The 14815-nt window shown below is 35.1% G+C and overlaps 1 protein-coding gene across 2 annotated transcripts; it reads left to right on the top strand.

Annotated features, from left to right (window-relative positions):
• Nucleotides 1–366: 366 nt before the first annotated feature.
• Nucleotides 367–14272, top strand: LOC123884212. Of its 2 annotated transcripts, none has more exons than XM_045933262.1 (20): nt 367–571; nt 1490–1721; nt 3333–3414; nt 3566–3643; nt 3732–3791; nt 3883–3987; nt 4202–4312; nt 4724–4765; nt 5171–5284; nt 5443–5555; nt 5703–5827; nt 5894–6000; nt 6095–6137; nt 6265–6356; nt 12209–12257; nt 12619–12689; nt 12940–13059; nt 13283–13368; nt 13783–13828; nt 14015–14272. In XM_045933262.1, exons 2-20 carry the CDS (start codon nt 1645–1647, stop codon nt 14045–14047), a joined length of 1554 nt encoding a protein of 517 aa, XP_045789218.1. In that variant the 5' UTR covers nt 367–571; nt 1490–1644; the 3' UTR covers nt 14048–14272. The 2 variants fall into 2 exon arrangements, with proteins under 2 accessions (XP_045789218.1, XP_045789217.1); XM_045933261.1 differs by having other exon boundaries at nt 5398–5555.
• The last annotated feature ends 543 nt before the right edge of the window (nt 14273–14815 follow it).

The raw sequence follows: 14815 nt of genomic DNA, 5'->3' as shown, positions 1-14815 counted from the left end.
TATATATTAACAAAAAATGCAAAAAATTAATTACTCATTAAATAATTTTATATATTTATTAAAAAAATTCATTAACACTATTAAATAAATATTTTTTTAATAAAAAATAAAAAGTAAATAATTATATTGTATATGTTAAATAAGCTAAGAAAATCGTATTTAATTTGTTAAAAAGTGTTAAATAATGTTTTAATACAAATTATAATAGATTTATCATATCTTGTTTATATTGTCTATCAAATGAATTGTATGGTTCAAAAAAAAAAAAAAAATCAAATGGATTGTAAATGTAAACATTAATTAATAGTGCAATATACATAGTATCATAATTAATTAGTTAGTTAGAGTATCATTAATCATTATGTTTTTTCTTTTCCTCTCTCTGAAAGAGTCTATTTTTCCAAATTTCTCTTTTCTATTTGACTCTTCCTTCATTTCCTCTCTGCCCCCATTACAACAACAACAACATCACATCTGGGTTTTTTCCTCCTCACTTTTTCTCTTACGATCTAGCTTTTTCAGCTCCAACAAGGTTGTCTTTTTTTTGTTGCCAACGTTGTACTTGCTGTCGGTGAGTCCCTGCTTTAATTATGTTTTTTGTTGTGTTGTATATTAATTTTGTTTCATTTCGATGTTGTGATTCATGTGTATCCAAAAGATTGATTTTTTCATTCTGTTATGTTTTGTGTAGCATTATAGAGTTCTTAAGCTTGTAGAAATGGAATAGGGTGGTCTTGTATTGATTCTATTGTATAACTTCTTTAGAATTTTGTGTATTCAGTGTGGTGAAATGGATTAAATTTGACAATTCTGCAAGTTTATGTGGATGTCTTAGTTTTTGTTTTTATGTGAACCGGGTATCCTCCGCTCGTAACTGCAGAGATAACTCCCTCGAGCCTTAGTGGAACTTAAATGGGGGGCAAAATCTTCCTAAAAGTTTTAACTTTGTTGTGGATGTCATAGTTTTTTTTTATGTGAATTGGGTATCCTCCGCACGTAACTGCAGAGATAACTCCCTCGAGCCTTCATGGAACTCAAATGGGGGGTAAAATCTTCCTAAAAGTTTTAACTTTGTTGTGGATGTCATAGTTTTGTTATTTATAGTATTTAACTTTGGGTTGTTTGTTTGTGTATGCCAATTAAATGATCAATGTCCTTCAATTAGCTAGTTTTTTTTTTTTTTTTGTATGCATCTATGAAACACTGACAAACAATGACATGACACTCACATGTAGACACCATTAATAATTTTAGAAAAAAAAATTATTAAATGTAACCATAGCAGCAATGACACATGTTAAACACCATACACACCTTCAATCTGAAGTGTCGGTGCTACATTCGTATAGACTGCTGCTTTGGTGTTTTCTAGTCGAATAAGAAATTATATCTACATTTTCATATGCTAAGTAGCATATTTTTAATCAAGAAATTTGTCGTTGGCCCTTTGATAAGTTGTTAACTCATTGGCATCTATTTCTTCTTGAAGCATTTCTTCGTAAGAATCGGCTCATATAGGAACACCTTGATTTGGACTTGAATAAGGGGATGATCAAAAGAGACAAAATGCAGAATTTTGTTGGAAAGAATCAACTATGATTCATTTACAGGTTGTTTTGAAGAGGACTTTGTGCAAGCCATTCTATGTCTTCTGTTAAAAGCCCTTCACAGGGGCTTAAAAACGATGATATTCTGGGTCAAGCCTCTGAAATTCTAGGCAGGTAATACATACAAAATGAAGTCGTGTTTTTCATAATGTTATCTTTCATTTTGGATGTGAATATATTTAGAGTTCGAAGGAAGGATATAGAATTGAACAATCTTTACCCTTGTAAATTTTTTACCTTAGTCTCCTGAGTAGTTTAGCAATAAAGTAATCATGTTGTCCATACTTCATTTACATTTGTAAAGGCAATGGCTTGTTGGGAGCCTTAAGAGTTAAAATACATGTTACAACATTTGTTCTTCCAGTTTAGGAGGAAATTGATCTGCGTTGAGTTTACAATGTTTCTGATATATTTTACGCTGGCCGATATTCTCTAGTGATCTCATTATAAAATTCAGTGCTATAGCAGCCGTGACATCTGCTCTTTTGGCCACTACAACTGCTACACTAACCTGCTCTGCTACCTCACCATAGCACAATTTCGAGTAACATAGACTATCTGTCCGGATTGATTTCCATATTTTCTTAAACATCTTGTTTTGTTTCTTTACTAACTTAGGATTAGGATTATATATTAGTATAAAAAAGTTACTACTTTGTCTTTTGAAATAACACCCAATATATCACTCACATAAAGATTAATATGATTTTATCATTTTAATAATTCACTTTCTTCCATGGAAACCTGTAACTTCAACACGTGTTATAGATGACAGTTGTATAACCCTATATATTTTTTCCTCCATATCCATTTGATTATTGGAACATAAACATCTCTCCTTCTCCGTATATCTGCTCATTGCATCAACATATAACATTTTTCTAGTATATTTATGCTGCAACTGTTACTTTCATATAATCGTCTTACCTTTATGACTTGATCTTCTGGTCCCTCTGCCTAATTTCTTGTTTAAGTTTGCTGCATAACAGAAACCACTCTGTCAGATTATCCATCTAATAACCTTTATGTACCTTGAATGTTCACATGCCAATTTATATGGCTTTTAGACGGCATGCTTCAAGCAATTATCTTTTTAGATGTAGCTATTACAAATACATTTTCAGAGGGTTACGCATCTTGACTCTAGTTCTTGCTGGTAAATTTGAAGCAACTAAGCAATGCATTAAATTGTCGCTGTTTCTTATACAAGTAGGATATGTTGAAAAAAATGAATATAGTATTTCAACATTTTGACGTCTTTTTGACTGTCACTGGATATCGATTTTCTGAACCGATTAAGCTAGTTATATAAAATTAAGCACTAGTTTTTTAATGTTCTGCTTTTGCATATTCAATATAATTTTTTCAATGACAAAAGCAGAAAGTCTTCACAAAGAAGAGAAGACTTTAGGGATCCTACAAAATGAAAGTGGCGATGATGTTTTTCATTAGAAAATTCTGGCCTGCAATATTTTTATTATTATTATTATTATTATTATTATTATTATTATTATTATTTAGATCTGTTGGAGATCCCACATGTACTAGTGACTGGCCAAAATAGTCCATCATTGTACGAGCTAGCTTTTAGAGCTGAGTTAGGCCTTGTCCAAATTCTAAGAAGATGGATTAAATAATCTGCTTGAGTTATGTTGAGTTGTTGATTCTTACAATCTTTTGTGTTTAAGTTGTGATGTGATTAAGTTGATACTACTTATGTTGTAGGCACAATCTTGAAAAACAACTGGCTCAAAGCAATTTCAAAGGCAAGGATGCACTTAATCACGCTCAGGACCTAGACACTATGGTAATAAAATATAATAGTATTTTTCATGTAGCACATTCTTACCTGTAATTTTTTTTCTAGATAATGCAACAATAAATTCTCGCATGTGATTTTTCCTTGGAAAATGCAAAAAACATCATACAATCCCATCAGCTTATAAGTTTATTTGCAGGAACTTTATTCACGAGCAAAGGGGCAAGAAAAAGAAATCCTCTCCCTTCGTGAACAGATTGCTGTTTCCTGTATGAAGGTATGAAGTGCACACAAGCATTATGTTATATCTGCTTCATTCTGCTTCATTGGCAGTTTAGGTAATCAACTAAATTTGACGGCTGCAGGAGTTGCAGCTTTTGAATGAGAAATGCAAACTAGAGAGGGAATTTTCGGAACTAAGAATGGTTAGTCGATGTCTTTGTAGGTTGTGCATAACTTATAGCATATGACGAATATAACTTCATTCCTAAAAGTTACATACCATATTTTTATTAGGCAATTGATGACAAGCAAAATGAAGCCATCACAGCTGCCTCTAATGATCTGGCTCGAAGGAAAGGTTATCTAGAAGAAAATTTAAAACTTGCCCATGATTTGAAGGTAAGCCTAGTTTCACGAAGATATCAACATTTTATATCTACAATGGATATTATAGTTGTGAACCAATTTCTTTAGTTACTCATTCATGATGATGTGAGGACCTTTACTTATATTTCAATACACTCGAGTGTTGATGCATCATCTCATACTCACCTGACTGTATATATCATCATGTACTTTTGGTTACTGCTATTGATATATGTCATCATTCTAGGTTGCAGAGGACGAGAGATATATATTCATGTCATCTATGCTAGGATTGCTAGCAGAGTATGGTCTGTGGCCTCGTGTTATGAATGCCTCTTCAGTGTCTAACTATGTAAAGGTATGAAAATCCAGTGCTGGATAAATGATAGATCCCTTGCTATGTATTGTAAACATGTCACCAGTTACATGAACTCTGAATTGACCTTGAATGCCAATTTTTGTTTGAGTTGACAACAACATAGTCAAGGTCAAAGAATGAGTTGAACGGTCACAAGTTATTGGTATACGGATTATTTGGTGTAGTGGGATTAGTGCATATTAATTAACAACAGAGATAAAATTGACCAAAAAAGGAAACTTGATTTTCACCGTACTAATATAGACTTTTAATCCTAACTAAATAAGTGTACAAATAACTCCTAAAGATAAGATTAAATTTCGTAGAATGAGACATGGTTCCTAACAAGACAGCATCCGTAAACAGTAAACACAAGTAGATATTCTAACGTTTTGTATGGTCCTTGTCCAGCATTTACATGATCAATTACAATGGAGGATTCGGAATTCGCATGTAAGTTTCCAACACTTCTTATATCTGCTAAATCTTCATAGTGAAATTTTTGGTGTTAAAAAATTTGAGTGAAAATGTTATCAAGCCGCATGTTCCTAGTAAAAAACAAGATGCTATACACAGAACATTGCTTATATTTTTTATTATATGTTCCCTGCTTCATCAATTTCTGGCTGTCTTACTTTATCTCAGGTGGTTTCTTTACATTATATATCGTTAGTAGTGCATTCTAGTTTTAACTACCATGAAAATTTTCATTTTTTTATTTTCTTATATATATATATATATATATATATATATTTGTATTGTTGATCTTGTACTATATTTTCTCGATTTGATAAGTCACTCTTGAAGTTAATGGTTGATTGGTTATTGCTAAAGATCGGTGAATACTTTTTCGGACAGGATAGAATTGGAGAGTTGACTTCCGGGCAAGAAGGCCATGCAGATAATGGTAATCATATTGTTGAAAGTCCGGGTTCTGCAAATTTGACAAATCAAATTCATAATGAATTCATGGTGCGGTACTATTAGCTTGTATCTTCTTGTATGCCATGTCCTTATATTATTTGTGTCTATCATAGTAGACTATCTCTCATTATTATTAATTACAATTTGAGTTTACATTTCAGTTTCAGCATAACTTTCCCCAACAAAATCTTATTGGCAATGAACAGAGTCATCAACCAATGAGCAATATGACAGGATATATGAACCCAGGTGTTAGTGGTGATGTAAATGGAGCATTCAAAAGGGCCAACTATCCGGAGATTTCTAATGCTGCTGATAGGTTGGTATTGTTAAGATCCATAATGTCTCGACAAAATTTAAATAGATTAATCTTATGATTGATCAAAAGAGAAACACTAATAAGAACTCCTCTCACTATTTCGCCATTTTTTAATATGTGTACGTATCCATGGAAAAACTTGAGCAGAGACCTATTTGATCAAATTGGTGCCCAAGAGAGAACTGGAGATAGAAATTTTGTAAATGGCAATGGCGGCAACTTGTATCAACCTTCAAACGAGCATGATGAGACCGCTTCCAACGTTTCTGAGGGTAATCTATGTTTTTCACTATAATAGATATGATACCATTTTATACTAACAAGTCACATCTTTCTAGATGGCCCTGGCATTGAGAATTTTCAAATCAGTGGTGATGCTATTCCTGGAGAAAAACTTCTTGGATGTGGTTATCCAGTCCGTCGAACTTCTCTTTGTATGTTTCAGGTAAAATTCTTTCAATCGGTATTTAAATTTTCATCCATATTAATTTCCATCTCTTCTATTACTGAAATCATCATAATTCTTGGGTTCATGTCAGTGGGTTCGGCATCTTCAGGATGGCACTAGACAGTACATTGAAGGTGGTTGAACATTTTACTTCTCGGTTTTTCTTTTTATTTTAAGTAATTATTTTCTTGTTTTTTGAGTAGAGTGGTATGATACAAGTTCAATACAATATTTATTTTACGTGCGTTTTTCTTGGTTCAGGAGCTACAAATCCTGAGTATGTAGTTACAGCTGATGATGTCGATAAATTGATAGCAGTTGAGTGTATTCCAATGGATGACAAAGGCCGTCAGGTTTGAAATAAATTAGTTATACATATCATGATCTGTCATATTTACTGCATATATTATAAAACATAATAAAAAGATGCTATACTTTAACAGAAATTTATTATTTTAATTTAGGATATGTTTGATAAAACCGAACATGTCAGCAATCTAAGTTAAATACGGATATATATTAGTTTAACCACTTGTATAATGGTTACTGAGCTCTGACACCATAATAGAACTCAGTGATGTATAAGAAACAGAAAGTGAAGTTAAAAATGAGAAAACATTTAGAGCATTTCTAATTAAGTAGCTTCTTAACTAACCAATACTTGTAACAGTACTGCTGACTCGGCACGAATCTGGTAACAGACTCTAATAACCAATATGTGAATCATTATTCACTCAAATTACATATATAGCAACAGAAAATTATGTAATGTCCTAGCTAGTGGGATAAGGATCTTTTTATATGGAATTGTTGTTTGTAGTGATTTCATCTTCTGTGTGATAGGTTCAATTCAGTATCAAAAACAATTAAAAGCAATCAACAGTAATAACAGAGGGAAATTGAGGAAATATTATTATAATATTGTCAACTAGAGTTCAAACGGGATCTAGCTGATAGTACAAAGGGAAATTTTGAAAGAAATAGTACTGAAATAAGGGAATGGCACTTCGAGAGGCCAAATCTCTCCTAGTAGTAGTGACTACAGAAAACTATGCATAAAAACAATGACAGAGAACATTCTGCTATTTAATCAATTGGATCCAGATCTATTTTCTCCTCCTTCGCTGAATAAGGAAACATTCCTACAAGGGAATGATTTGCTGTATTCTTATCCTTTTGCCCACGTTTCCTTTTATAGAATCTGTCATAACTATCAATACCTCCCCCTTCAAAATTCTCCTTGACCTCAAGGAGGAATCCAGGAAACTCTTTTCTCATTTTGTCAGCTAACTCCCAAGAGTTCTCAAATTCCGGCAATCCTTCCCATTTGATTAAAACTTCCACTTCTCCTTGGTCATTCCTTCGAGTATCTAAAGCCTCTGCTGGACCAGGTTCTAAGTGCCAATCTTCGTTCATGCAAGCAGGCAAGGGTTGAGGCTCAATGTTAGGAGTTACAGCTTTCTTCAATAATGATGCATGAAAAACTGGATGCACCTTAGTGTCTTCTGGCAACTTCAACTTATAGGCTACAGGTCCTATCTTCTGTATCACTTCATAGGGTCCATAGTATCTAGGACTTAGCTTCTGATTAAACCTCTTAGCTAATTTCTTCAATTTATATGGTTGAATTTTCAAATAAACCATATCACCTTCAGTATATTCCACCTCCCTTCTATGCTTATTTGCTTGAGCTCTCATAACGTCTTGGGCCTTCAATAACTGCTCTTGCATCTCCTTCAGCATTACATTCCTTTCAGCTGTCAATCTATTCACTTCTTCCACTGCTGACAGACTTACATCTCCCTTCACTAAGATTGGTGGTGATCTTCCATACAAGGCTTCAAATGGAGTAGTTTTTAGTGACGCATGGTAGTTGGTATTGTACCAGTACTCTGCCCAAGCCAACCACTTAGGCCACTGCTTTGGTTTCAACCCTGTCAAACATCTCAAATAAGTCTCTAAGCACCTATTCACTACCTCAGTTTGGCCATCTGTCTGAGGATGATAAGCACTACTGTACTTCAGCCGTGTTCCTGCCTGTTTGAATAATTCTGACCAGAAATGACTCAAGAAGACCTTATCCCTATCCGACACTATGGAGCTTGGAAACCCATGCAACCTTACCACTTCTCTGATAAACAATTCTGCAATATCTCGAGCAGTATAAGGGTGTTTCACTGGTAAAAAATGGGCATACTTGGTCAACCTATCAACCACTACCATAATTGTATCAATTCCTTGAACCATGGGTAAACCCCCTATGAAATCCATAGAAATATCACTCCATGTTTGTGTGGGTACTGGTAAAGGCTGTAACAGTCCACCTGGGCTTAAGGTTTGATACTTATTCCTTTGACATACTTCGCAGGCTTGCACATAGTCATGTATCTGTTTTCTCATACCTTCCCAATACACCAACTTTGAAATTTTTTTATAAGTCCTGAGAGACCCTGAATGCCCACCAATGGAGGTATCATGAAATTCATGTAATAACCAAGCAATCCTAGGTGATTGTTTTGGAATGACCACCCTACCTTCATGAAATAATCTTCCTCCTTTCAACTGATACCCTGGGTAACTCAAAGGATCACTTATCAAAGCTTGTACCATAGCTTTTAACTTAGCATCAGCTTGTACCTCAGCTTCTAGCCCCTCCCAAGCTTCACACTGAATAGTGGTGATGGCGTTATATTGCATTTGCCTAGACAAGGCATCTGCAGCATTATTTTCTTTCCCAGGTTTATATTTAATTTCAAAATCAAACCCAAGTAATTTTGAAACCCATTTCTGCTGATCCTCCCCCATAGTCCTCTGCTCAGTAATAAACTTTAAACTTTTTTGATCAGTGTGTACCTGAAAATGCCTTCCCATCAAATAGGGTCTCCATTTTTGGATTGCTATTACAATGGCCATCAACTCTCTCTCATAAACTGATTTCTGTTGAGCCTTATCAGATAGTGTCTGACTCATAAAAGATATAGGTCTACCTGCCTGCATAAGCACTGCCCCTATACCTTTACCAGAAGCATCTGTCTCCACTACAAATTCCTTAGTAAAATCTGGCATAGCTAACACTGGGAGTGTTGTCATAGCCTGCTTCAAACACTCAAAAGCCTTCTGAGCCTCATCATTCCAATTAAACCCATCTTTCTTCAACAATTGAGTTAAAGGCCAAGCTTTCTTTCCATAGTCCTTAACAAACTTTCTATAATATCCAGTCAAACCCAAAAAACCTCTCAAACCTTTGAGATCCTTGGGAACTGGCCATTTCAACATGTCCTCAATTTTCTTTGGATCAGCTGACACTCCTCTTCCCGATATGAGATGGCCCAGATATTCAACTTCATCCTGGGCAAATGAACATTTCTTTTTGTTAGCAAACAGCTGGTGTTTTCTTAAAACCAACAGAATTTCCCTCAAGTGAGTCTGATGATCTTCCTTACTCTTACTGTAAATAAGTATGTCATCAAAAAACACTAGACAAAATTTCCTCAAATAGGGTCTCAATACTTCATTCATTAAGGCCTGAAAGGTTGAAGGAGCATTGGTTAAGCCAAAAGGCATGACCAAATACTCATAGTGACCTTCATGAGTCCGAAAGGCAGTTTTAGCTATGTCTTCCTCCCTCATTCTGATTTGATGATAGCCTGATTTTAAATCTAATTTTGAGAAAATTACAGCTCCCCCCAGTTCATCCAGCAACTCTTCAATAATAGGAATAGGAAATTTGTTTGGAATAGTCACCTTATTTAAAGCCCTGTAATCAGTACAAAATCTCCACCCTCCATCCTTCTTTTTAACAAGCAAAACTGGGCTTGAAAAAGGGCTTGTACTGTGTCTCACTATCCCTGCTTGCATCATATCCTTTACTATCTTTTCAATCTCATTTTTTTGATAGAAAGGATATCTATAGGGTCTTAAATTAGGAATGGCAGCATCAGGTTTTAACTGAATAGCATGGTCATAATCTCTGATAGGAGGCAAACCTGATGGCATGTTGAACACATCGTGAAATTCTGCAATGATGTTGTCCCATTCAGCTAATTTCTCAGCATCTGAACCTTCACCACTGTTACCAGCCACAGTATGCACATAGAATCCCACTCCATCGTTGGACATAGCTTTTATCATAGCTTTCCAAGAAGCCTGCCTATTACACATAGTAGGGTCACCTTGAATTAAGTGCTTCTGACCATCCTTCATCCATTTCAAGCACAAATTTCCAAAATTAGCTTCAATATTTCCCAAGCTCGCCAACCAATCCATCCCCAACACCATTTCAGACCCTCCTAAATCCATTATAAAAAAATGTTGACTGAATTCAACATCTTGTAATTTGAATTTTAGGCCTTCGCATACTCCTTGATTTCTCACCTTTTCACCATTCCCGACTTCAATCACATAAGTGGGAGTGTTCACCACGTTCAACCCTAATTCCTCAACCAGCTTGGTAGTTATGAAGTTGCTTGTTGCTCCAGAATCAATGAGGGTCAGCACTTGTCTGTCACCAATCTGTACCCACACCTTGAAGGACTTGTTGGAAGTGAATCCTTCCTTACTTTGTAGGGATAATTTCAAGGTTTTCAATTCAGTTATCTCACTCTCATCCACCTTCTGTTCCTCGTCTACCTCCTCAATCTCCTCTTCTTCACTACTGCCCTCACACAACCTCAACTGCATATGCTTGAATTTGCATATGTGTTCCCTATTCCATTTGTCACCACATTTAAAACATAAACCCTTCTTGCTTCTCTCTTCTAGCTCAGCAGGATTTAGATTCCTACCCCTCCATTTCTCATTAGTGCCTGTACTTCTTCTTTCCACGTCCTTCTTTGCCCCACTAATTTCTCCAGGGTCTTTAAATCTAAAAGTCCCTCCTCTGTCCTTCCATCCTGACCCTCTTCTCAGCATCACCTCATTCCTCTCCTCAATCAACAGTGCACGATCCATTACTGCATCTAGATCATGACTATCATGTAGCTTTAGTTCTGCTTGAATTTCTTCCTTCAGTCCATTAATAAAAATGGAGTTCAACATGAACCTATCCTCCCTACGCAAGGGTGCTACCATCATCTCAAACTTCTCTCTATACTCCATCACAGTCCCCTTTTGTCTTAAACTTAGCAGTGGTCCTAAAGGGTTTTGAATCAACCCTGGTTGGAAACGACGAATCACTGCTTGTTTGAATTCCTCCCAAGTTCGTAACAGTGTCTGCTCCTCCCACCATTGGAACCAGTTCAGGGCCTTGTCTTCCATGGCCAGAATTACTGCATCAACTTTATCCTGGGTACGTACCCCATTCAAACGAAAGTATCGTTCGATTCGAACCAGCCACCCATACGCATCCTCTCCTTTAAACACCGGAATCTCCAAACGTCTCCTTCCTCCAAAAAATCCCGATCCATTTCCACCGTTTTGATGTCGGTGTCGTGGTCGCGATTCTCCCGAAACACCGCTATCGTCACTCCCTTCCTCATCACCATGTGGTCGTCCATGACGACGATGACGACGTGGTTGCTCTTGCAGCAACTGTCTCATCTGCTCCAACGTGACCTGAGGACGAGCTTGCAGTTCAGAAACCGCCTGACGGATCTGTTCAACCGTCGTCTCCATGTTATTCATCCTCTGTTCCAGAATGTCAACCCGATTCTCCATGATACTTCCCGTCGTCAAACCAGCCACTATGTAAATGTGAACCAAGGCTCTTGATACCAAATTGATAGGTTCAATTCAGTATCAAAAACAATTAAAAGCAATCAACAGTAATAACAGAGGGAAATTGAGGAAATATTATTATAATATTGTCAACTAGAGTTCAAACGGGATCTAGCTGATAGTACAAAGGGAAATTTTGAAAGAAATAGTACTGAAATAAGGGAATGGCACTTCGAGAGGCCAAATCTCTCCTAGTAGTAGTGACTACAGAAAACTATGCATAAAAACAATGACAGAGAACATTCTGCTATTTAATCAATTGGATCCAGATCTATTTTCTCCTCCTTCGCTGAATAAGGAAACATTCCTACAAGGGAATGATTTGCTGTATTCTTATCCTTTTGCCCACGTTTCCTTTTATAGAATCTGTCATAACTATCACTGTGCTAAAGTGATAATGAAGGAAACAGTTTGTGTTTAATAGTTCATCATTAGTCTACGAGTTATCTCAATAAGGGGCATCCTCATATTGCCTTCTCATTTTTGTCAGGGGGAGCTAGTGAGGCTTTTTGCTAATGACCAGAACAAAATAAAATGCGGTAAGTTAATTTTCTGCTTAATCTTAGAAGACTTAACTCTAACTTGGCACCTATCTCTAATATTTGTTCTAAAATCTATTGAGGTCGTGATACCACACACACACACACACAATGTTCTTAGATATCATTAAATATTTTAGAGTATCTTGTAACATGAGATGTTAAATATTAAAACTATACGGTAACTACAACCATGTCAATTTTTCTAAAGGCAGTTTTGCATGAACAACTTAGGCACACTATTGCTTATATTCACACGTGTGTGGTGCGTGGTGCGTGGTGCAATATTTGTCCCATCATTTATTTATTATTCCTCCTTCGGAGCTTTCTAATTGTGGTCGTCTATGTGATAACTTTATAGACCCGGAAATGCAGCATGAGATTGATACATACCTGTCCAAAGGAGAAGCAATTTTCAGTGTTCTACTTTTGGTAGGTCTGCTTTTAGTTGGAAAATCCTTTAAGTTCTAAGATCATATTAATATATGGGTCTTGCTAAGGAGTGTCCTTAAGGATACTGATTGAGGAATCAAGAAACGAAAAATATCCGTTGAAAAAGTGCAACATCTAAAATGTCCATTAAGTCTATACATTTCAATATCATTTCTTAAAGATACAGGATATAATCTGTTCTTTATACATCTTAATTTGCACCCTCACGTTTTGCGGTTATTTTTGACAGACGGATTCTTCTGACAATTGGGAACAAGCAACTCTATTCTTAAGACGATCAGGATACCAAATCAAAATAAGTGGCACTGAAGCTCCAGTAGTTTCTGAGAAATTCTCAAAGGACTTATCGGTATGTAATTCAAATATTTCGGGTGTAAAACACTTGTGAAACGTTCCATGAGCTTAAGTTTTTGTTGGTGCAATAGTTTGACATGTACATATATATAGAATTTTCATTTTGTGCATTATATTATTCAATAGAATACTACATTTTTCTGAGTTGATCTTAAGGTTATTGTTGTTTCTTGTGTTTAACAAGTTATGTTCCATTTTCTTTTATGGATTATCTACAGATCAAAGTTCCATGTGGTCTCTCAACACAATTTGTGTTAACATGCTCAAATGGATCTTCTCATCCTCTAAGCACATATAGCGTCCGGTAATTACATTTCCTGTGTTTCACTTTCATGTCGAATACATGCTAATTTTTTGTATTCCTTTTATTCATTTGCAAACGTTTTTTAAAATCTCATTATTAAAATTCATATACCATTGGAATTAGTCACTGTTGGAATAAGTTTATTTAAACTTTAAAGTAGCACAGGAAGCATAGAATATTAGAATTAACACATTAAATAAATAACTAATTCAATGGTGCATTATGACATGTTTTGAACTTTATATGTTTCTAATTTTCTTTTGCTCTCTGATATTCATTCTCTTCAGTGATTGTAATATTGAATTTCTTGCTTACAATTTGATTTAGAAACCCTTTACAACAAATATAAGTTTGAATATTTATCCCATTTTAAATACATGATTAACAACATATACATTACCTCTTTCTTTGTAGAATGCGAGACACACTTGTGTTAACCATGCGACTCTTCCAGAGTAAGGTAATTCTATCTTTTGCCACCAATTACTCGTACATCATTAATGTTAAGCAATTCCGATGATACAATGAAGTTTTTCTTACATGTTCTCTACAAAGTTTTTTAAAAATAAATTCTGCATAATAGTTTACCATCAGTTTCTTTAACAAAACGTTCATTTTGTTTGGACCTTCTTTTGGGGAGACACAGGTATTGGATGACAAAAGGAAAGGGAAAGCATGACCATCGACAACCAGTTGCCGCGGTTAATCCCGCACTTTTTATATGGAAAAAAAAAATACAAAACAGATGAAGCAAAAATTACAGTATTATTTTGTTTTTGTGGAATATTTGGAGTCACACTTGTTCATATAGACCAGTTGTGAAAATAATTTAGCATATAGAAGCTAAGAAAATGTAAGGTAAAGATAGCAATGACAATGTTGTAACATTTTTTCCTACCTGAAATTACATTGTAACATTCTTTTAGGTAAATTAGGGAAAGCTAAGTTAGTTAAGTGAGAGCTCTAATATTTTGTATGTACTTTTACAACTGTTGTACAATACAAGTTATTTTTGTAATGTTGTATGTATGTGCTATATAGTAGTATATGATGGACTCAATTTACATTCTATAGATGTGTTACAAGTTACAACTTATTTGTATGATTTATTTGATAGTGACAATTAATTGAATAATTGATGTATTGAATCTATAATGTAGACTAGATACATCAATTAATCAATGAATTTGAAAAAGCAAATATTCTCTTTTAGAATAGACCGAGTATAATTCTGTTTTTTAATCTTACATGTTGTAATAGGGACCAGGGAATCCATTTCCTTTAAGAATAGTCTTGCATGGTACAAGACCTATTAGACTTGTGCATATTAGCACTCGCCCCTCCTTATAAATATAAGTAGAGGTTTAGAAATTCATTGAAAAATGATGTGTGAAATAGTATGTCATCAAAGTTTGCGTGTTTATCAAAGATTTATTAGAAACATCAA

The sequence above is a fragment of the Trifolium pratense genome, linkage group LG5 (genome assembly GCF_020283565.1).
Source record: "Trifolium pratense cultivar HEN17-A07 linkage group LG5, ARS_RC_1.1, whole genome shotgun sequence".
NCBI classification, from domain to species: domain Eukaryota; kingdom Viridiplantae; phylum Streptophyta; class Magnoliopsida; order Fabales; family Fabaceae; genus Trifolium; species Trifolium pratense.
Note: the sequence above shows the minus strand (reverse complement) of the source record. Positions and strands in the feature narration are given on the sequence as shown.